This window comes from Penicillium verrucosum (genome assembly GCF_028828655.1).
Source record: "Penicillium verrucosum strain IBT 35672 chromosome Unknown utg000001l_segment0_segment0, whole genome shotgun sequence".
In the NCBI taxonomy this organism is placed as follows: Eukaryota; Fungi; Ascomycota; class Eurotiomycetes; order Eurotiales; family Aspergillaceae; genus Penicillium; species Penicillium verrucosum.
In genome coordinates this window covers 4,893,593-4,915,990 of record NW_026643210.1, presented here as the reverse complement: position 1 = coordinate 4,915,990, position 22,398 = coordinate 4,893,593, and the positions used below count along the sequence as shown (strand labels likewise).

General features: G+C 48.5%; 11 protein-coding genes across 11 annotated transcripts; 9 read left to right on the top strand and 2 right to left on the bottom strand.

The window, feature by feature from the left end:
• Positions 1–938: 938 nt before the first annotated feature.
• Positions 939–3,556, top strand: N7516_001806 (putative C6 transcription factor; the record flags this gene model as incomplete). Its single annotated transcript, XM_057214526.1, has 4 exons — positions 939–1,795; positions 1,869–2,128; positions 2,185–2,410; positions 2,464–3,556. The coding sequence occupies 4 exons, from the start codon at positions 939–941 to the stop codon at positions 3,554–3,556; spliced, it is 2,436 nt and encodes an 811-aa protein (XP_057076409.1).
• Positions 3,557–5,042: 1,486 nt separating this feature from the next.
• On the top strand, positions 5,043–5,366 carry xanA (isonitrile hydratase-like protein xanA; the record flags this gene model as incomplete). The annotated part of the gene is made up of 1 exon (XM_057214525.1): positions 5,043–5,366. The coding sequence occupies one exon, from the start codon at positions 5,043–5,045 to the stop codon at positions 5,364–5,366; it is 324 nt and encodes a 107-aa protein (XP_057076408.1).
• A 1,309-nt stretch (positions 5,367–6,675) lies between these two features.
• Positions 6,676–8,830, top strand: xanB (isocyanide synthase xanB; the record flags this gene model as incomplete). The annotated part of the gene is made up of 2 exons (XM_057214524.1): positions 6,676–7,252; positions 7,305–8,830. 2 exons carry the CDS (start codon positions 6,676–6,678, stop codon positions 8,828–8,830), a joined length of 2,103 nt encoding a protein of 700 aa, XP_057076407.1.
• A 556-nt stretch (positions 8,831–9,386) lies between these two features.
• Positions 9,387–9,764, top strand: N7516_001803 (uncharacterized protein; the record flags this gene model as incomplete). The annotated part of the gene is made up of 2 exons (XM_057214523.1): positions 9,387–9,436; positions 9,497–9,764. The coding sequence occupies 2 exons, from the start codon at positions 9,387–9,389 to the stop codon at positions 9,762–9,764; spliced, it is 318 nt and encodes a 105-aa protein (XP_057076406.1).
• A 760-nt stretch (positions 9,765–10,524) lies between these two features.
• On the bottom strand, positions 10,525–11,191 carry xanC (transcription factor xanC; the record flags this gene model as incomplete). The annotated part of the gene is made up of 2 exons (XM_057214522.1): positions 10,525–11,033; positions 11,086–11,191. 2 exons carry the CDS (start codon positions 11,189–11,191, stop codon positions 10,525–10,527), a joined length of 615 nt encoding a protein of 204 aa, XP_057076405.1.
• Positions 11,192–13,008: 1,817 nt separating this feature from the next.
• On the top strand, positions 13,009–13,658 carry N7516_001801 (DUF4149 domain-containing protein; the record flags this gene model as incomplete). Its single annotated transcript, XM_057214521.1, has 3 exons — positions 13,009–13,095; positions 13,150–13,420; positions 13,495–13,658. 3 exons carry the CDS (start codon positions 13,009–13,011, stop codon positions 13,656–13,658), a joined length of 522 nt encoding a protein of 173 aa, XP_057076404.1.
• An 888-nt stretch (positions 13,659–14,546) lies between these two features.
• On the top strand, positions 14,547–15,861 carry N7516_001800 (uncharacterized protein; the record flags this gene model as incomplete). Its single annotated transcript, XM_057214520.1, has 2 exons — positions 14,547–15,140; positions 15,232–15,861. 2 exons carry the CDS (start codon positions 14,547–14,549, stop codon positions 15,859–15,861), a joined length of 1,224 nt encoding a protein of 407 aa, XP_057076403.1.
• An 8-nt stretch (positions 15,862–15,869) lies between these two features.
• On the top strand, positions 15,870–16,222 carry N7516_001799 (uncharacterized protein; the record flags this gene model as incomplete). The annotated part of the gene is made up of 2 exons (XM_057214519.1): positions 15,870–16,109; positions 16,160–16,222. The coding sequence occupies 2 exons, from the start codon at positions 15,870–15,872 to the stop codon at positions 16,220–16,222; spliced, it is 303 nt and encodes a 100-aa protein (XP_057076402.1).
• A 999-nt stretch (positions 16,223–17,221) lies between these two features.
• On the bottom strand, positions 17,222–19,592 carry N7516_001798 (anaphase promoting complex subunit CDC16; the record flags this gene model as incomplete). The annotated part of the gene is made up of 2 exons (XM_057214518.1): positions 17,222–19,431; positions 19,496–19,592. The coding sequence occupies 2 exons, from the start codon at positions 19,590–19,592 to the stop codon at positions 17,222–17,224; spliced, it is 2,307 nt and encodes a 768-aa protein (XP_057076401.1).
• Positions 19,593–20,336: 744 nt separating this feature from the next.
• On the top strand, positions 20,337–20,519 carry N7516_001797 (uncharacterized protein; the record flags this gene model as incomplete). The annotated part of the gene is made up of 1 exon (XM_057214517.1): positions 20,337–20,519. One exon carries the CDS (start codon positions 20,337–20,339, stop codon positions 20,517–20,519), a length of 183 nt encoding a protein of 60 aa, XP_057076400.1.
• Positions 20,520–20,521: 2 nt separating this feature from the next.
• On the top strand, positions 20,522–21,741 carry N7516_001796 (Saf4/Yju2 family protein; the record flags this gene model as incomplete). The annotated part of the gene is made up of 2 exons (XM_057214516.1): positions 20,522–21,071; positions 21,128–21,741. The coding sequence occupies 2 exons, from the start codon at positions 20,522–20,524 to the stop codon at positions 21,739–21,741; spliced, it is 1,164 nt and encodes a 387-aa protein (XP_057076399.1).
• Positions 21,742–22,398: the final 657 nt, after the last annotated feature.

Below are 22,398 nucleotides of genomic sequence, written 5' to 3'. Positions count from 1 at the left end.
GCGCAATAAAGATGTGTTGGGTGCTTGGCACGATTAGCCAAGCATTCTAGAACACCTACGATCCGGGAATAACGGTGCCAAGGGGTATTGGTGTATTTTAGCTAGTCCAAGACTCCAAGGGTTAAGAAATTTTGTATAGTGTCTAAAAGATGCTTAAAATATCTTCTGTATGGGAAAGTCATACAAAAGATACATAAATTGTAGGTTGGGTATCGGCTACGGGTTGCTCCGTATGTTGTACGCTTTATCGATTGAGTCACAATCGGCGAAGCGTTCATGCCCCGGGTGTGGTCTATACTACTAATTTAGATAGTATTTCGAGACAACTGTTGCTTACTCCAGGCTCGCCGATCATTGATGAGGTTCCATTTTATGGTCACGATTGACACAGACAATGTCTGAATATTGCGGGATTGTTATATATATGTTGGAGATAGAGGCCTTACGCATCAAGCATGTTGTTTAAACACTGACCTCGTAATTATGAAAAAGCAATTCATCTTCCTAGCAAGATTCTACATGTAATACACGATCAACTACTCAATACTCATGCCTTTTCACAAATTATACCAAGCCATTTCAATGTATGTTGTATACAATACTGACGTAGGGCTTGATTCCGCATTTGGACGCCCCACATCACGTGCCCGTTGTAGCATTGCCCCGGCGCTTAATCTCAGCTTTCCTTGAACAAATTGCGCGCAATTTCAAATCGAGCCTTCATTGCTTAACATGCTGCTCTGATTTAACTAATGAATTTATGGAACTGTACCTGTCGCTAATGTGTTGAAATCACTGTCCAACTCCCAAATCGCTTCCGATCCTCCACATCCATGCTGCCAATGACCGAACGAAACACCGCTGTGTAGGCCGACACACGATAACTTCAAGACCGACTAAGGGTACATTGTACCAAAGAATCTTTTTCTTGAGCCAGAATGACGTCGCCTTACCCAACATCCACTTCATTTTCGCCCTCCGTTGCCTCCGATATGGCTGGAGCGCCCAACAGAGCAGTCACCGATCTACCGCAGGCTCAGGTGGACGCGATCATCCGCACGAAGCGCAAGGCTCGTGAACCCAAAGCCTGCTATCCTTGCCACGCGCGCAAGGTTAAATGTGATCGCAATCTGCCGTGTGACGGGTGCGTTAAGCGCGACCATGCAGACCTTTGCTCCTACGAACGCCCCTCCAAGAAACGATCGCAAGCCTTCAATCATAGCGCCCCCTCTAGTGCGTCAGCGGCACCCGTGCCTGAATATTCAACAACATATACGTATGATGAAACCCCGGCGGAAGTGAAACATGAGCTACCTGTCAACCGACCGAGCGTCCCTGCTATAGGTGGTGGCCGTGTTTCAATCGCCCGCGAGGAATGGGATAATGTGCGCAATAGATTGGAGGAAATGGAGTCTACAATTTCCTCACTTCGAGTTGGGCTGGAAAGGGCGGAAGACGTCATCCCAACCTCCATGGATACCGGAAGCGTGCACAGTGCCGATGCGAGTTCCCGTTCCAAGTGTGCTTCGCCGGAACGCGAGGGCATCCATGCTGCGAACACTCTTGGCAAAGGCACTGTCCATTTGGGATCGCGTTCTGTTCTGGCTTATATTCTGAACAATCAGTCCGGGTCTGATCAACTGCAAGCACTTTTGGAAGGAGGAATACTACCCAAGCTCGGTTTGGACAATGAGTCTGCAACCTATCCATTTGTTGATCTATGGTCGTCCGATATGTCAACGTTTGATATTACTGCCGTCTGCAGCGCCCTTCCCACTGATCAACACTGCAGAGAGTGTGTAATCCTTTCGAATTGAAAATCGAACTTTCAGCGAGATTGTTTGCGCTAACTTTCTTCCTCCCTATAGGTTATTCTACTACTACAAGGACATTTCGGGAGCCATCTATCCTGTTTTAGAAGACATCTATGAGTTCGAGAACACCCTCGAGCTTCTACTGGGGACAAGAGCCTCTGTCGGTGGCGAGTACCTGGCTGATGCAGACCAAGCACAAAAGCCTTTCGGGGTGAGCATTGCGTACCTAGGACTACTGTTCGCTATTCTTGCTTCTGGATGCCAGTCATCTGATTATGGGAGCAAGGAAAGGGAATTGACCTCGCAAGTTTATGGTATGTGATCCATATCAGGGATTTTATTGGAGTTGCTTGGCTAACACTTCAAATAGTGTGCTGCTCCTACCAGTGTCTCCGCTTGACAAATTTCCTATCCCAGCCCACTATTGAGGCAATTCAAACTCTCCTGGTGATAGGAAACGTTTTGTCATACAATATGAATCCTGGAATTTCTTATGTCTTGCTTGGCATGACTCTTCGCATGGGCTTGGCGCTCGGTCTCCATGTGGAGTCAAGTCGATTTTCGTCAGCTGAACGATACCGCCGACGACATGTTTGGTAAGATAATTTCTCCTTCATGACCCGAAAGTATGTGGCCCTGACATCAATAGGTGGTCCATGGCGTGGCAAGACAGCCACTTTTCGCTCTCCTACGATCGGCCTTCCACCACTGCAGTGAGCCAACCAGATATCGCTTATAGGGATGGCTCTAAACCTGGTGATATATCTTATTTTGAAAGTCTTTCGCGAGTCATTTCTCTTGCACTAGAGGTTGTCCGCATTCGCATGCTGAGCCCACATGCTCAAATAAGTTTGGAAAGCATACAGACTTATAAGGATCGCATCCAGAAGATCATGATCGAGGCAAAGCCATACCTGCGAGATGCAATAAACTGTTCCACACCAACGCAACATCTGGAGCGAGTTGTGTTGAAATTGCATTCTTCTTATTTCGCCTCTGAGCTCTGCAGGCCGGCGCTCAAACCCATGGCCGATTTAAGTGACGCCAGCGCAGCTAGCATGCGCGAAAATTGTGTGATGAATCTAATGACGACTGTTGAAGCTTACATTGAAATGCACAACTTCAGCTCCCATGCAGCTCGTTCCTGGATCTTATTACAGCGGGCGATTAGCTCCGCATTCCTGCTTGCCGTCATTGACGAGGCGAAAGCGGACCCGAATGTGTGGAATCTGCTGCATGCACTCGAAGGCATCATCGCCCAAAGAGCAAGCACCGAACGTGCCTATGATTCCAACGAGGCCCCCACTGTGGCCAGTATGACCTCTCCGCCCCAACCTCTAGGCACTTACGACCCAATCACAGGGACCACGAACGTCCCAGGCCCCATTGCTCCGGCGGTGGATCCAATTCCTCCGGTTGGGTTACCTCCTGATACACAAACGCAATGGGCCAAGTCGCTAGCGAAAACCCATCGTGCTTTGCAGAAACTCCTTGCCGCAGTTGGGAATCCATCTACGCGTCCTCCAATGGGACGCAATGGCCCTGTGTACTCCAGCAGTACTCCTAACCTCAACCCGGCCTCCGCTTCCATGGGTACACTTGCCCCTGGGCAGGCAAACATGACCCCCAGCGTTGGTTCTCTTCCACCCCCGACGCCAGAAAGCTCTGCTAGTGGTGAATGGACAATGCCCAATATAATGGATCGTGCAGCAGAGTATATTCATCCACCCCTGTGGGGCTAGTGATTTGAGGTGATTTGTCCCTCGAAACGCGTTTACTTTTCAGTTGTTTTTTTTCTTCAGCGCGGCGCCGGCGTCTTTTTTTCCTGGTCCATCTCGTGATTGTTATTATTTTTGCAAATTTATTTATTTAAATTTGTTGGATGGGAGGGCTTTTCTTACGAATTGAATATGTTCTTCCGTGTCATATACGCCGTTGAACGTTCTGTATCTCTACAATCTCTTTTACGAAATCTTATATCGTGATACTTCGAACCTGCCCCCCCAATACGATCTATGCATACTGCCTACGTCAATGTCTTTGGTGCTTTTCGACGGGAGCGTCTGCCAAAGCAGCCTCGAAACTAGTCCCTCTTTGGCCGAGGCTCGGGATGGGATGTCAAAAGTAGGCAGCATTGCTACCTTGCTACAGCGATATTCAAGATTTACCTTGTAAGAAGGGACACCCTTTTCTGTTCAACTCCAGGTCTGCATTCTGCTCCATCATTCCCCACTATCTGAATAGTTCCGGGGGAATTACATCATGACTAATATTAGCCCTAACTTCTGAGGTTGACTACATCGCCACTTCGGTTCTTAACTACAAAGTAGACCAGATGACGCTGACTCGCTTGCATAGTTTCATGATTGTGCTTGCTAGACCATGGCAGTTGCAATACACCTTACATTAGCTCCTTTCTGCGGTGACTGATGACTCAAGTTTCGCATCTCTGCTCATCTGATTTTCTGGAGTACCACTCTCCCAATCCCCCACCCTCCTTATTAGTCATAAGTTCATGAAAATTATCAAGGATGACAAAGTATTTCCCAAGTCGTTGCAGCTCGCAGGGGGGTGCTGTCATCCCGGGATCTAGGTATGCACCAAGACCGGTTGAAGATATGACCAGAAGACTAGGATCTAGTAACGACCACTCAAGAGTCAAGGCTAAGAATACATCACATCAAGAAGAGTACTGGGACTCAAAAGGCGTGAACTACAGCTTATCCAAATGTACTATTATCGGTCTCAGGTACTCCAACCTTTCTTTCCCTATATATTTATCTCCTCTCATCCTCCTATATAATTCATGACTCTATCCTAATGGGGATACTTAAATTCCTATCATTTTACCTAGTCTTATCCCCCTGGGTAATCCCACGAGATTATTCAGTGTGAGACATTTACATCCCCGGGTTCCATACCAACTGGCTCAATTTCCAAGCGCACTACGAAGGGCCGATATTATTGGACACCTTGCGAGAACCCCAAACATCGAATCAGAGACCAGCGTAGTACAAAATCGGGCAGTTATTTACGCCGGAGTCAGCAGAGTCAGAAACGCCCCGAGGTAAAATGCACCTCAGCTTTTCTAATTTCTTTCAAGCGAAACCCAGAATCAGCTCCAGCAATCTCACTACAGCTATTTTATTTATTCTTCCCACACTTCCACCAAAAGACATCTGCCTCGGTACGTCTTGCAAGACCATATCGCAATTTCTCGTCACAGTTATGTCTTCTGAATCCCCGAACAAGTACTACAAAGTCGGGGTCCTCCTGTTTCCTGGCGCAGACATCCTCGACTTTGCAGGCCCAATCGAAGTCTTATCCCATGTCTCGCACAACCGAAACCCAGATAGTCCGGATAGAATGTTCGAAATCAAGACTATCGCTTGCAGCCCCGCCATTCGTGCTGCAAGTTCGCTTACAGTTTACGCAGACCTGCTTTTGCCTGATGCGGTCGATCAGATTTCCGACTTTCATATCCTGGTTATCCCCGGTGGCCCCCCGGCGGTGCTGCAGCCACTGACCGAAAAAAAACGCACCGGAGCTTGATTTGATTCGCAAATTTGCAGCCTTACCTGCAGATAAGTCACTAGGCACCCGGACTTTGCTGTCGGTTTGTACCGGCGCCTTTCTGCTCGGGGCCGGAGGGGTACTCGGCGGGATGACTGTGACAACCCACCATCATGCTCTTGACAAACTTCGAGATATTTGTGCTCGTTCTAATACTCCGGGTGAGCCTGGTACGACCGTACTGCACAGAAGATATCTTGACGGGGGTCTGTTGAAGGGAGGCGCTGTTCGACTACTCACAGCAGGTGGGATAAGCTCAGGCTTAGACGTCACCTGCTACCTTGTTAGTCAATTGGCAACACATGACATGGCGGCATTTATTGTTCGAGTTATGGAGTATGATTGGCGTGAGGTCGAAGAGTGAGCTGCATATTTAGCGGTAATGGACGTTATAAATGCTATTAAAGCACTGGGGTGAAATCGAAATAGAACACAGCATACGAGGTATCAAAACACGTGTGCTTGGAGCCGTCGGAATTAACCATTTAAACCAATTAAACCATATATACTTCTTGTACTATCATAATCTGCATAGGATTGCCATAGATTTGTCGTCACTTCCTAGCTTTTGGCAGCGGGTCGCCGGGAATCCCGAGACCCTCCTTGGAAGACCCATTGACACATATAAGCCACAACCACTTCGATTGTCCAATGGATCTGAAACCTCCCATGCATCCATAGTCATCAGACACAATAGATAATTGAGGCTTTTATCATTTATTCTGGGAATATCCCTCAAGCCACCTCACTCTTCGGTTCTACGCGAGCTTTGCTGACACTACTGAAACGATAACTGAAGTTTTCTAGGTTTAAGCTTCTCAGACTCAGCAACCAACCTGTTGATAATTGGACTTCAAGCCCTTTACTAAGTCGGCCAAGGCTATTTAGCGAGTTTCCTCTACTATGACTTCATCCATGGGGTCCAGTATAGTAGGAAAGCATGGTGCCAAGTTGTACAGGGTGATGGCCACTCGTTCCATTTTCGTGCCTGGGATGCCCTAGGTTGAACCTAAGACTTCACTTCTTAGTCCGCATCAGGAGTTACAGTCATCGGACCGGAGGGTTGAACTTCCCAGATCTCTTGTCGCGAGGTCAGTGTTCTGGCTGATGCTGGTTATATAGCACCATCTGGTTCTGGATAAAACACCACCTCTCTATTTCCTCAGGACTCAAGTGAGACCAATACAGTTACTTCACATTCTGGCTCTTCTCTCATACCTTTTCAGGGTAGAACAGTGTCTGGCTCAGAGTATCTCCCTTGGCAACATACATTCCACATCGAGTCACGATGGTCGTCTTGGCACCGGGTGCGGACATTGTCCCCACTACATACCACCCCAAGCATACCGAGAATGGAATTTTCCCTTTCGACAAGGGAATATTCAATCAGAAAGTCACTTCGAAGGCTGTGGATATCACGCCTCCCGAATATGACAGCGCCGATCCGGTGGTTATTACCTCAAACGGCAATGATACCAACCAACACGAACAAAATGTACCCAACAGCCCCATCGCCTCTGAGATCTCGAAACCCCGATCTGGAGATGAACTGATGGCTATGGATGTATTGAAGATTATCGAAAGTTATGGTGTTGACTTTGAGAAGTCGGGTATTTCCTGGAAGGGCTTTGAGTCGTTTGTTCCAGTTGTCCTGGGACAAATCGCCAGACAAGAGCCAATCCGCATGATCTTGCCCGCATTTCCATTCAAGTCACCCAATGCGCACAGTAAAGTGCTGGGCAATATGCCCGACTTTGGTGAAGAATTGGCCTTGGCCCATTTGAATGGACTTTGCCAAAACATCGGTGAAGTATACGCTCCTGGTGCCGATGTCTACATCAGTTCGGATGGACTTGTATACAATGGTAAGGAAATGACCATGGATGTTCACAGATATTGAATACTGACTTTCGCCAGATATCCTTGGCGTTCCCGATGAAACTGTTTGGGAGTATGGAGAAACCCTGCGAACAATGGCCATCGAGAAAGAGCTCCACCATGTCAAATTCATTCGTCTTTTTGAGCTTCTCGAGCATCCATGGTTCCCGTCCTCAACCCCAGAAGCCGCCAAGGCATCCTATCTGGCTCACGCTAGTTGCCTCCGCCGAGAACTGATGTACACCTTTGCTGACCCGAGCTTCGACGCGACGGAGGCTATCAAAACCGACAATGATACATGCCTGACATACCGCGGCTACATCAAATTTTTGACCAAGGATTTGGCCCATCTGGAGGATAGGGACAAATCCATGTCAAAACGCGCCCGACAAGCGCAGATTGCCGACACAGCACGACAGATGATCATCCGGGGGAAAATGTTTGCAGCGGCCATCAAAGCCAACCGAAAGGACTACGTACGACTATCTATCCACGAGTCGGCTGGCGAGAAAAAGCTTTCAGTCTCGCTTATTCCGCAGATTCGAGGCACACTGGGGTATACACCTTGGCACTCTTCTGTGGCTGTCGGACTAGACGGTTCATATCGCACGGTCCACGCTGAAGACGTACGCGACACCCACGACCTCATCTATAAGAACGGACAACCATATTACTTCCGTGAAAGATCAAGTCTCTTTGACTGGAGCGAGGATGGTCTATCCGTCAAGTTCGAGCATCTCTATCCTTGCGGACTCATCATCCGCCCCGCCGATATCGACAATGTCAATCCGCCGCCGTCGATCCGCTCCATCCCAATGAAGAAAGTCCGCCAGCTGTCGAATGGCATGTCACCAATTGTCATCCGCGGATTTTCCGAGACTCTAGAGGAAGATCTCTATGTCAAGAAGGGAGAAGAGCTCGGCACTATTCTCCCATGGAGCTTCGGCATAATCCAAAAGGTACGGGACAACGGCCGCTCTGACAAGATGGGTAACAATGTGACGTCCAACGAGGCTATGCCCATGCATTTTGATGGGATGTTCAAATTCGATGAGATCACCGACCCAGAAACAGGCGAGAAGAAGAAAGTCCAACATCCACCGGGCTATCAGTTCTTCACTTGTCCTGCCACTGCACCGAAGGGAAATGGGTACACTTTGTTTGCAAGCTCCCGATTGTTCTTCCGGTATCTGCCTCTTCCATGGTCTGCTGAGCGTCTTGAATATATTACCTGGGCTATGGATAACGATGGGTTCTGGGATGCAAAACTCAAGAACCTGCGCTTGATCGTGAAGCATCCTATCTCTGGACTACCTTGTTTGCGCTGGCATGAACCCTGGGACTCGACCAAGACCAAATTCTCGACTTGTGATGTTTCAATTGAGAATGACGACAATGGTCTGGTCGATGTTGTGGATCGCATCATATATGACTATAGAGTTTGTCTTCGCTTTGGTTGGGAGAAGGGTGATCTGTTGATTAGTGATAATACTGCCATGCTCCATACTCGCACTGGATATGTCAGTGACTGTGATCGAGAGCTGTGGCGAATTCACTGTGATTGAGATATTCATGTGTTTTGGCTTTTGGTCTTGTGTTATTTGCTTTCTGTCATTCTTTTCTGTCTGCGCTTGGTCACTCGTTTTCCCACATATTTGGCTTATATTTGGTGCAAAATTGCTAAGTACTCTGAAGCAATTACACACGTCTTCAATGCAATATCCGATAGATTTGGAGTCTGTTGTTTTCGAATATCTTCCGTGCTTAGTCTCTATAATAAGGCACTCTCCCCTCATTACCATTTAACTCGTCTAAATAATAAACATCAGCCTAATAACTAGTATTCTACCAATCCTTACTTATTCATCTTCTCAAAATGGAAAGAAGTAAAGCCAAACTTGGTGGAGGTGGTTAGATTGCTGATTTCGCCTTCTCGGCACAACTTCGGCAGTTGATCCCTCGAGCTCGAGGTCACCCAACGAGTCAACCTGAAGTTCAAATATGCTTCTCTTAATTTGCCGTTGTATCTTCCAAAGCCCATCCATAATCACTCTCATTACCTACCATGGCCTCTTAGCCCCTGTTGCGGTGTGGAATAGAACCAAGGGTCCTGCATCACTAATGTTTGAGCTAGAGGCTGGGTCGAAGTTCCAGCTAGACGCCTCGGTATCGTATGATCCAGACCCCAATGATTTTCTAAGCTTCAAGTAGTATCAATATAAAGACCCAAGTGCGACGCAGTGGTCTGTCCACCAGAGCTTGGCGAGTTCTCTCGATGAGGCTGGTAGTGTTGTTAAGGTCACGCTAACGCTACCGCCGCCTGAGAGATGCTGTGTTGAGCTTATTAGCCGCAAGGCAATTCAAAAAGGGCAATCGCTGCATGATATTTTGGAGGTCAAAGATAATGGGTCCGCTGCACTGATCACTTCCCGGCTTGTTGTTATACAGGCAACAAATGAAAAGTTGCTCGGGGGCGGCTGTGGTGCAGCGATACTATGAAGGACTTTATGCAGTATAGGAGGAGCAGATATCATGATGATATCATGATGTTTGAACAACTGGACAGACGGGTTACTTTCACTGGTACCCTTTCAGGTCTCCCAGCACAAAATACTGCTTTCCTCCCAAGATGCTCCGGGTCAGTTCCTCTCGGGGAAATGTTCCGATTCGGTTAACCCAATAGTTTCACTTCTAGCCCGCTACTGTCTGGCACCCCTCGTTCAATAGTCAGTTTAGGTAAAAGGTAGATTGCTGTCTAGACAGTAAAAGTCATGATATATGCACAATTCGTCCATGGCCGCCCTTTGTGTATATCCCAATGTCGACCCCTGCTCTACCACTTCTATCTTTATACAAGACCACAGTAGACTCACATCATCCTAACAGGAAAGCCTCCCCTTGGCGGGACTGCATTTACCGTCTTGTGCAAAGGACACACTTGCGGATATGACCCCCCGCCCGTCCATGGCCTTGAAGTGGATTGTGCAGAATTCCCAGAATGGACAGTGTGGGTATGACATAGACAACCGATATTCTGTGAGTTAGACTGCTGTGATGGAGGGCCCTGCTCTGAAGCATTATGACCAGGACCGTAGGGTGAGGTTGATGAAGGGAATGGAGCTATAGAAGCCGATGCTGGGGACTCTGGAGGAACCAGAACAATCACTTTGTATTGTGGAGACATGGTGTTGATAACCTGGATGATTTGAGGCAATGCCTCTTCTGCTTTTTGTTAGTTGGTTGGTTCAAATGATGACTTCTACATCATGTAGTTGGGGTACTGACCAGTGGCAACGTAGTACAGCGGCTGATTGGGCTCTGATGGAAACAGGGAGTCTGGTATCAAGGTCTCCGGGGTACCTATCATTTCCCGGTATGTATCACCGGTGATACCAGAGCTGGGTGGTGACATGCTGTGGATTGGCTGTGCTGGGGCACTTGTTATAGGAGTCATGGGACTTGCTTCACTGACTCCGGTAAATTGGGAAAGATCGCCGGGATACACGTGTTGGGGGAATGTGTTCAGGTCGTTTGGCCAGGGCTGCGAGAACGGGGGATATGATGGCATGAATGAAGTACATTGGTCTGGGGTTAAAGGGGACACATCTCGCGAGGTGAACCCGAGCTCATTCTCTGAAGATGAGTGAGACCTTGGGAATAGTGATGGGTTATATGTCTGGTCCCATCCGTTGAGAGCAGCAGCAGCTCTGAGTTCGTTGGCTATGACGCGCTCTTGAAGTTTTTCAATGCGTTCTCTGATCTTGCGACCTAGGCTTTGTCAGTTACAGACTTATCTTCTCTGGTTGTGGCAATATCTTACGGTGGTTCCTTTGAGAAAGGCGGTTCTGCAGTCTCCTTCTTTCCAGCGGATCTTGTGTTTGATTGAGGATATCCTCGTCCTTAGGACTCTTAGACTGCTCTTTCATCGTCAACTTGTAGAATGTTGTTGTGCTGCGTTATAGGGTTGAACGGATACTATCGTACTCGAGGATGCTGCATATCTCATATAAGTTGTTTCGGTAGAAGTTTCGAGTCTCCAAGCGTTCAGTGCGGAAACTCAGTAACAAAAGACCCCATCGCCGTCAGCCTCCCTTTGCTTTATACAGGCCGTGCGCCCACGAGGGAAAGTCGCGCCTGATCTCACTGTGTGACGCAGCCTGTACAACGGATCTTCGGTGATCAATGATTCGGTCTGAAAGCCACTGGTTCAATCTCCGCCTTTTCAGCCGCGTGATGCTATATGGTCTGGCCATGTTAAACTACCTGCCCTTCTCAGCTTGTCGACTCCTTGTAGAAAAAGCTCTTATGCAGAATTGGGCATTCTGGGAGAAGGTTTCAGGGTGGTCGTACGAGGTGGTGTAATCAGAGGCTATCCCCGGTCTGGACATATGTGTGGACATGGCGCTGCCCTGGATTCTTCCATGCCTTTGTTCCAACAGTCTGGGATTCAGCAAAACCCCATGAAACCCTCAGCTTGGATCCACCTCGATGGCTCAAAGACTCGAGCGTCGGAATCCAACAACCTGTTTTGGACCCCTTGACGTGGCAAGACCGTGCTACCTTACCCTCAGTGGTAACCTACTTACCCCCGGTACTTTTGGATGATCCCCCGCCTACTTATACTTCAAATCACATGTAGGTGTCAAAGTATCTTGTTGTAGACGCGGACATCCCCGAATTCAGCCTTTATACTACCTGATTACACGGACCCACGTGGCAAGGGCAATTGCCATGATCTTGTGTTCAAGCTGAGAATGAACCAGACAGATGATCTCCTATTGGGGTTTATCTGTCCCCGGACCACACTCATCAACAGTTCATAGAAGGACAGGGGGACCAGGGCCATGGTGACAGGCTATCAGTGGCGAGGCTATCACCGCTAGTACAACCTTCAATGTGAAGTCTAAAAATAAGACATGTTAGGCCATGGCCCCTTCCTGCAAGAAGAATGAGCTCACGCTGGATATACTCCGGGGGTTGACCCAAACCGGTTGTCTTATACCTTCTTTTGCTCTGGGCTTTGGTGAGGACACATTACCTTCTCAAATTGTACTCAATTGTTCTCAATTCTTCTTGGTTTAATAGCTCGGGACTATAGTGTTGAGTACCTCCCAAAGGAGTCATTTATGCATTTGCGTCATAGATGGACTGATTTCCCATTCTTAGTCCAACAGCTTAGAGTGTGAATGAACTTCTTTCATGAACCTAGCTAACTGCTAGGTGGTGCTACTTTGACCGCTCTTCCAATCCCCCCGGGATATATATGCATGTGAGATCCAGCCGTAGAAAGCGGAAGATCCGGTTTCGTTTGTCGCTGAATTGCATTCTGGAACGCAAATCTCTTTGTGTAACTGTGTGTGAGAGATGCTTTATCCCGCAAGTGATTTATAATTTTTTGTCTACATTTGGTCTACATTGCGTTGAACTTGAAATAGAAAGTGATCTGTGTAGCCCAACTATGAGTGTAATGTGAAGCAATTCAGCATATAATATTCATGTTATAGTAGAATGTATGGGGAATAAGCCAATATCCATAAAATACCACTACAACCAATCAACATCCAAGTGAAGACAATTAAAACCAACGTTCACCAGCCTTGACTTTGTTGGCATCTCAGCCAGTAAGCCGCCAAGAATTCCGTAAACAGCCGGGTCCCCCAATAGTACCACTCTTCTCCAATTCTACCATCTTCGCCTCTCCCAGTCACCACACACTTTCATTCTATCATCACATCTTGACAGAATGGAGGCCTTTCTCGACGTAGTGGGCAATCTTCTCCCATATCATCTTCTGTCTTATGGCGCTCTCCTCGGAACAGAGCTCTACCAGGTAGGTACCACTCTTATCCCACAAACAAGCGACCTCGTGACTAACCAAATACAGAGCTTTGTCAATACAAAAATATGTTACCAAGCCTTGCCAATGAAGGAGTTCATCCTCCTTCAAAAGCGCCTTTTCCCCGTCTATTTCGGAACACAAGTCGGACTCACAGCGTTGACGGCAGCAACACACCCACCGTACAGTATTTTGTCACTGATCCGAGACCCATGGAGTGCAGCTCCTCTTGCTATTGTTGGTTTGACCGGGTGCTTGAATTGGTTCATATACGGGCCTCGGACGACAACTGCAACGTTGGTTAGAAGGGCACTACAAGGTGGGTTTACGTTTACCTGGATATGCCTCATCTTGCAACTATACGGCTAGGCTAACATTTCACCCCACCTACAGAAAGCGAGAATACCGATTCTGACGCCCATGGGTCCAATGTGCATCGGGCTAACCGCAATTTCGCACGAAATCACGCAATGGCTATCCATTTGAATGCCATTGCCATGGTAGCTACTGTATTCTATGGGTTCTCGCTGTCTGCTACCCTTGTGGCAGGAATTTAGGGACGCCACCATATCACAAAACTTTGGGGGGTTGTGAATAACGTGTGCATATCATATCACTTCTCGACTCTTAGTATCATTTGGATTTTGACTTGCATCTCAACTCTGCTTTTGAGGCTGTTGCATCTATGGAAGAATGGAGATAATTTCTCACTTGAATAGCATTACCTAAACATCGAGATTCTCATTCTATGTGGTAGACGACCCAATGGATATAATATTCCAGCACCTATTCTAGTCACTATCATAAAAAAGAAAAGTTGTTTTGCACATTTTGAGCCCTTGTAGGCACCTATATTCTACCTAAACACTAATATCTTAGAAAGATAGCATTTAAAAGACAGCTGGAAAAGAGAGAGAAGACTATCTAAGAAGACAGACTACAAAAAGGACATGACAAGGCTGCCTAAGTGGTCAATTATTCCTCTAATGATCAATGAAGAATCACTGAGTCAAAGGGAGGTGTATGCCCACATCCTCATCCTATAACCTTCGTTGGAGGGGAAATTATACTACTATATATAGGACTGCAACTCATCTGTTCTCTTTCTCCTGGGTCTTGATATACATTTTAACCTTCAGCACTCTACAGTATATATAGAAGCCTCGGGTGCCACTTTCCAAATCCAATATACCGAACCCTAACCTATCCCTCAACGAAAGCCACTTAGTAGTAAGACGCAGCAGAAACCTATCCAAAGATAGCCACGGTGGACAGTGTGACATCAGAACAAGTGTGTTGACTTCCGCTGACACCAGGTGCATCAGGGCACGGAGCCCCAAGTAGACACCCAACTTTTTATATAGTACTAGCAAGAGAGTATCAAAATCCATTCCCTAACCTTTCTAATTCTTGCTTCTACGAAATCCCTCAAACCTATCACCACCATGGCCTTATTCTCCATACTCCTCTATACCCTCCTAGCCCTCCTCCTCCCACCCTTCCTCTTCCTGACATGGTACCTTCACGTCCCCCGAAACCTCCCCAACCTCCCCAAAATCCCAATCTACGTCTCAATCCTCGGCCTCTGGTCCTCAATGGGCCAAGACGAGATCTATGAGCGCTGGTTCAGGGCCCCACTAGGAAAACACGGCGCCGTGTTAGTCTGGTTCGGAGGACGATGGAGTGTTCTCGTCTCACGACCGGATTGGTTAACTGATATGTTTCGAAATGAACAAATATATGCAAAAGCAGGGAGTCAGATTAAGATCCCGCATGCTGTTATTGCAACGCTGGTCGGTGATAATATCATCAATGCCCATGGAGAGAATTGGAGGCTTTACACTGGTATCATGAAGGCTGGATTGCAGAAGAAGGTTTTTGAGACGACTTCTTTGCTGAAACAGTCGAGGAAGTTGGTTGATATCTTGATTGATCAGCAGAAAGAGACTGGACCCAACAAAGGCATTTTGATTATGGCAGATGTACAGAAATGGGCTGTTGATGTGATGGGCGAGAATTTCTTGGACTTGGATTTCAAGGTATCAACAATCACCATCAACCTGAAATGAACATCCAATCTCCAATCCAGAAATGCTACAGTTGAATAAATACTAACCAACCCCCTGACAGAGCTTGGGCCAACCCAATGGCGCCGTCCGAATCGAATCCATCCAATCTATAATCAAAGCAACCCTCTTCAAACCAATGTACTTCAGTTTCCCGGATCTCGACCACTTCCCCTGGCTCCTACCTTCACGCAAACGCGCGTATCAAATAATGCGCGAATTCGACAACCGACTGTACGCAATGATAATGAACATGCTCCAAAAGCGCACACAAGAGAAACCCCCACAGAGCGAGGAAAAGGAAATGGTCTCGCACATGCTGGGGGAAGCATACACATCGGGGCGAATAACCGAGAAACAATTCCGGGATAATCTCAAGATAACCTTCCTAACGGCGCACGAAAACGCGCAGCAACTCGTCACCTCGATGTTCTGGCAGTTGGGGACACGAGTCGATATCCAAGATCGACTACGGGAGGAGATCCTGAGTACAGCAAAGACCCATCCGAATCCATCACAGGAAGTCATTAACAATCTCCCGTACCTGACGGCCGTGGTGTTGGAACTACTTCGTCTCTTCCCACCTGTATCTCAGCTCATTAACCGAGTCGCGGTACAGCCTGCGCTACTGGGTGGAGAACTTCCCTATCCCCGCGGGCGCGTTTGTGGGATGGAATGCGTGGGCAGTGCATAGTAACCCCGATGTATGGGGTCCTGATGCGCAGGAGTTCCGGGCAGAGAGGTGGGGGGGATACTGTCGAGGAAATGCAGGGGCGGTTTCGGAGGGAAACGGTTCGGGGAACTTATATTCCATTTAATGCCCATAAGCGGAAGTGTCTTGGGCAGGGATTTGCGTTGTTGCAGGTGAAGATTTTGTTGTTTGTCTTGTTGGGGAGGGTTAGGTGGGTTGTTGATCCTGAGTATCGGTTGAAGATGACGCCGGTATGTTGTCTCATCTGGTGAGCTTTGATGATGTATGCTGATTTGAACAGGGTGGGATTCTCGCGCCGTTGGGCTGTCGAGTTATTTTGACTGAATTGGACTCTTCGGCGTGAAGAGACCGAGTCGTACTGGTTGATGGTGATCGATGTGAAATAAAGCCCTAAAAGAGTGGTAGTGGACTAGAATGAGGCAAGGAAGCACAACCACTCCATAACCCAAGGAATGTTGGATCAACATCCAAATATGATCGAATGACCGCTAAGTTCCTCTAAAAGAAAGTAACCGGATAGATCTATCGTCGATTTGTAGATGTCAGGTATTGCAAACCTGTCGGTATTTTAATAAAGCCGAATAAGAGCCTAAATAGTGCGTATGGTTAGTTGAGATATCCAAGTCGCAATAGGAGAATTAAAAGAAAAAAAACCCCAACATTATCAAACTGACCTTCAATATACGCAATAATCTTCTATCCTAAGGACGCTCGAACGCGTGTTCCAATCAACCTACTTAACATCGCCCTACTTACCCCGCCAGACTAACTAGGGGATATCTATCCTTTCGATTCGCTTAACAACCGGGGTGAGACCAGATTCGGACAGGTGAGAGATGTCGAGCATTGGAAGGTAGTGAAGAATTCGAAGGCGTAGTGTCCGGCGGGGATTAACTGGGTGAGGACGGGGGTGAATTTATTATCTGTCGGAATTCATGCCAAACCAAATGACGATGATGGCGCTGAAGCTAAATGCGGTTACAACGCAGAGAAGCGACAAGCCGCGTTGCAGGCGAATTGGAAATGAGGTTGTCATGGTGATCTAGGAATGGCTTGATGTTTGTCTTGATATAGTAGTCTAAAGAGTGTTTAAAGTGGGAAGAAACATAATCACAGTAATGAATTAAACTAGAGACAAGTATAAGCAATGCCTCTAACAATGTCAGCTTGATCATCTAGTATGAGCATGCAGTATAGCATTACAAAAGAAGAAAGGGAAAAAAAAAAAAAAAAAAAAAAAAACCAATTTCCCAACCCCCTAGCCAATTTTCCTTCGTTAGAAACGCCCGCAATGCATGTGAAATAACGCAAAATGTCACCTAGAGAGGATTCCCAAGCTTCGTCATTGTCCAGAGTGACTCCGCCCATGTCGTGTTCCACGACTGCGACTGGATGGAGCAGCTGTCTGGCTGGCATCCATATCCGGAGTAGCAGGTACTGCGGGTCGACGTTGTCGGCTATGTCGTACACGGCCAAGAGCTCGGCGCAAAAGTCCATCAGCTTCGTCGTCGAGGTCCATTTCCACCTTTTCACCTTCAGCCGGGGCCGTGGTGACATGAGCCGCCTCCTCCGTCCACCCTTCCACAAAGGGCTCTTGACGTCCACGTCGTCGAGACATCTCCTCCGGGGCGACTCGCTCTTTCCCCTTCTGTTCACGAGATCGAGTAGATCCCCGACGCTTGGAGGAGGCTGCACTGGCTTCTCGCATACTCTCCTCGAAAGCCGTGCGGTCCTTCTGTCGCCCCTCTAAGGCCCAGAGCTCGAGTGCACGTGAAAGTAATGTGCCCGCCACACCGGCACCTCCGGCTGCATCACCGCCGCCACTCGCCCCAAGTACACGCACGGCCTCATGCAAGGCAGTCACCGCGTCAGTGGTTCGTCCCAATTCCAGTAACACAAGGCCACGAGACGTATGAAGAGAACCCGTCAGCCCGCGATCTTCGTAGCCCCCAACCCCAGATGCGGTAGCGATCGCGGCCGAGCCACCCGTTCCACCACCCAAAAATGGCGAGTAGCCCATGCTGCTCCCTCCCGCACCCACACGGAGACATTCATCGAATTCACGAAGGGATTCGGACAGACGGCCCATGCGACGCAAGGCATGACCTAGGTTTGCACGTGTAGCCACCCAGGCACTGGGTTCGCAGTGGAGAGAGGTAGCCAGGGCTAGTGCTTGCCCAAACAGTTCAATGGCGCCGCTAAGATGATTCTGATGGTAAAAGACCACTCCAAGCTCGTTGAGAACTAGTGGGTCTCCGCCGACTGCCGAGACAATACCGGAGGGATTAGGTGTGAGGGAAGGGACAGAGCCGGGGGCAGCTCCAGTCGACATGGCATGAGCAGCACATAGATACTCGTGCGCCAGAGACATGTTATTGAGGGCGAGATGTTGCATTCCCAAGAAGAGTTGGGGAAGATGGCTGCCTTGGAAAAGGCGAGCAGCAGTGCTGTACGCTGCAATGGCTTGATCGTGTTCACCCTCGGCGGCAAAGGTGTGCGCAAATCCAATCCAAGCCGGTGCCGAATGCGGATCTAGCAGTGAGGCCTTCGAGAAGAAGCGTCGCGCCTCAGCCACCTTTGATACCGACAGATAGTACACTCCGATTGCCAAGTATGTGTAAGGCTCCTCGGGGGAGTGATCCGCAAGCATGTGAGAGAGTAAGAATAGGGCATTGGTGGCACCGGTCTCGTAAAGGCAAGCTAAGTGGAGCGGATAAATGGCTGGGGCATGGCCAAGGTTGTTTTGTGCAGGAATACTGGGATTTGTGGAGGCCAGGTCGGTTGATTGAGATGTGGAGAGGATAGAGGAGGTCAATTCCAAAGCTTCAGCAAACCGACATTGCGTGTACAGAGCTTCCGCGCGGGATAAAAGGATATCGGGGTTCTCTGCAAGATTATAATGTGTGGATAGGGTTTCAGTGGCGTCGGAGAGTATGGTAGGGGAGGAGTATTTCGATAGACGCGTCGTGTACAGCATCTTCGTAAAGTGGGCAGCCTCTTGTGCCATCATGGGATCGGGGGGGGAGACGGAATCGAAGTCTAGTGATTCAAGGAATTCTAATTCTTCCGTGGGAGACATTAAAGAGTTCTTCATCAGCTGGTCAAAAGCTTCAAAACACTGTACGTCAATCCGCACAGCATCCTTGTAACAGTCTCGCGCACGATCAAATGCATTCTGCTTGGCAAAGCAGAGTCCCCGTAAATAACACATGGCGGCTTCAAACCGCACATTGTTGGCATCCTCGCGTTCTCGCTCCTCAGCTCGATCACTCCGCGGCGTCGCACTCCTCCCATTGCGCAATGTGACATGGCTTTGATGTTGGGTCTTGCGGCGGGTATGGTGGTTACGGATGAGGTCTGTGGGGTTGTGTTCGCCAAGAATGGAGAGGGCTTGTTCAAATTGGTTCTGTTTTATGTAGCAGTGCGCAGCAAGATAACGGCAGGCGGTGCTTCGAGAAACGAGATCTTTGCGGGACAGAAGGGCCAAGGCGCGTGTGAAGTTGTTATTCGAGAAGTGTACCTGAGCCAGCCAAAAGGCGTCAGAGTCACTGTCTTTGCCAGCAAATTAGTATCCATTGTATTCATTTTGAATATCCACGGTGCTTCTATTCCTTACTGGTAAGCGCCAGGACTTTGTCCCCAATGTAGATTGCGGAATCATGCTGGCCACGGTTTAACGCGTCCTGTCGCCAGGAGCGCAGGAACCTTTCCATATCGACGGATGCGGCGAGTTAAGGAATAGCTTCACCGAGACAACAGACATGGAGAGATTCCTGTTAGAAGCGGGCGATATCCAAGCAATGCAAGTAGCAACTTCCGCATGGGGGTCCTTGCCCTATTGTTTTTTTTTTTGAACCAAACAGTGGTCCGTGCGTAGTTCTGATGCGGGAAGGTCAAGTAACTAAGTTGTTAACTACGTTGCTATGTTGTATGTACAAAAGGTGTTTGGCTTATAGGACATGTATCGGATTAAAATGATAGAAGGGTTGCCTTGATCAAACCACATAAGATGATATTGTCAATACCAACACACTTCCCGTTGTACTCTGTCAGACGAAATGTACAAGTCGAGTATAGATCCCACGTGACTTCCTGTTTCGTCCGATGTAATTCAGATCCCACGTGACTTCCCGTTTGCTCCCATCTAATCATGGCTCCACTTTGAAGATTACATAAGAGCTTTTACCCACCTGGGCACTCGGCCACGGAACCTCCTGGCACTCGGCCCTCCAATTGTCACTGCAATGAATGGTAGTTATATAGTTACTAGGCCATAGACAATGCTAAGCACTTAATTAACATTAAATAACCTCCTTCAACGTATATTATGGCTCATATGAAATGCCTGAACCATTTAATCACGCTGATATCTGAGATTATATAGTAGTACTTGTATTTGGATTATAACTAGGTAACTAGTTCGAGGTTGAAGAATGGCATGTGATGAAAGAACAACAATGGAAGGCGCAAGGCGCAGTGGGCCTAAGATGACGAGACAGGTGACGAGACTCCCCAAGACTGAGTCCCCACGTGACTTTTCGACCTCTCGAAACTCGACAACGTCATCGATCCTTATCGATCCGAACGTTATCGGTATCGAACGTTATCGCTATCGCTATCGTTGCGGCGTTATCGAATAGCAATGGGCGGTGGAGACGTCTCCGTCGCTAAAGTCCTCGAGCGGGTCCGGAGGGAGAGTTTGCTTTGGCCAGAACACGTGACTATTGCCGCCGAGCCCGCGCAGCCCCCGCGGGAAGAGGTCGCGCGGCAAGTTGTTTTGCCGCAGGGCCCACAGGTTTGTTGTCGATCTCCCACTCTTCCACTCTTCCACTTCTCCCACTCATCGTTCTCCCAGTCTCCGATTTCTTCCAATTCTGTTCGCGATAACAGCAACATGGCTGAACGAAAGGTTCTCTCGAAGTATTACCCACCCGACTTCGATCCATCTGCGATTGAGCAGAAGAAGCGCTCTAGAAAAGATGGAAAGGCCGAGGCCAAGGTGGCCACCATCCGTCTGATGACACCCTTTTCGATGAGATGCACTCACTGTGGCCAGCACATTCCGAAGGGTCGTAAGTTTAACTCACGGAAGGAGCTCGCCGAGGACAAGTACATGGGCAGTCTGGTGTACCGCTTCTACATCCGTTGCATTGGATGCAGCGGCGAGATAACTTTCTGCACCGACCCCAAGAGTAAGTTTTAAATCATTTCCCCACTTTCCCCTATCAAAACTAACATTCTTTACTAGATCGCGACTATCGGTGCGAGCGTGGCGCAACCCGCAACTTCGAAGTCTGGCGCGACGACGCAGCCGACAAGTACAAGGACGAGACTGAGGAGCAGACCATTGACCGCCTCGAGAAGGAACACGGTGCGGAGGAAGAGCAACTCAAGCGAGACAAGATGGCCGACCTCGAAGACAAGATGCACGACTCCAAGCGCGAGATGGAAATCGCTGACGCCATTGATGGAATTCGCACCCGTAACGCCCGCATGGAGCGCACCGAGACCCGCGGCGACAAGGCTGCTATGGCTACTGTTCAGCAGCAGATCGACGAGGAGGCCCTTCGCCGCGCCAAGGCCGAAGAAGAAGAGGATCGAAAGGCTCTTGAGGAGTTCCGGGAAAAGCAGCGTGCCACAAAGTCGGCAGCCCTGGACGCCCAAATCGAAAGAGAGGAAGCGGAGCGTAAGGCTTTTCAGGCGCAGTATGCGGCGGACATGCATGCGAAGCGTCTTCTTGCCCGTGAAAGGATGCGCGCTCGCAAGGCCAGGGAGGCTGCGGCTAAAGCTAAGGAGGCTGAGGCTAAGGCGAAGGCTTTGACTACCCCCAGCGCCAACCGAGACGACAGTTCAGCCGTCTAAGGGACATTGGGCTCTAGGCCAATTTGACCGTCAATACTCTTAATGAAACGAATGATTAATGATTTATTAATGAGTTTTCTCCTCCACTCTATACCTACTTCGTAACCATAGAACGCCCCATTGCGAGTGTAGAGGATTATTCCTAGATATTCTTAGGAGTTTGTTGCGTTACCCACACGCCCTGCCTGAAAATTCAGTCACCGCCTTCTACATCGGGTGCTACACTGGATTGATGCTTTATTCTGCCTACCGCTCTCCACACCGTCTTCGAGATTTTACACCGCCTTTATGTCAAACTGCCCCCATAATAACCAATGACAGAGTTATTGTTGGGTGCCTGGGTGCCTGGGTGCCTGGGTGTCTAAGGCACATAGACCCACAATGAGACAGATCCATAGTTACCTGTAGATAGTTTCTCTCTTTCTCTCTGTCCACTTTCATCATTACGAATTCTACTGCTTGGTTTCTCCATAAACCTTTCCTCAGTAAATTCCACATTAGTTATGTGCCGGTCGCATAAGTTACTTAATCGCCCGTACTGGCCACCTACATAAGTAGATCTCCTTGCAGATCTGTAGGAATCAACCTTACTTCTCTATCTCTCTTTGCCAGAACTACATCCTGGCGCCAACCCTTATGCCGCTGCCACTCACAGTG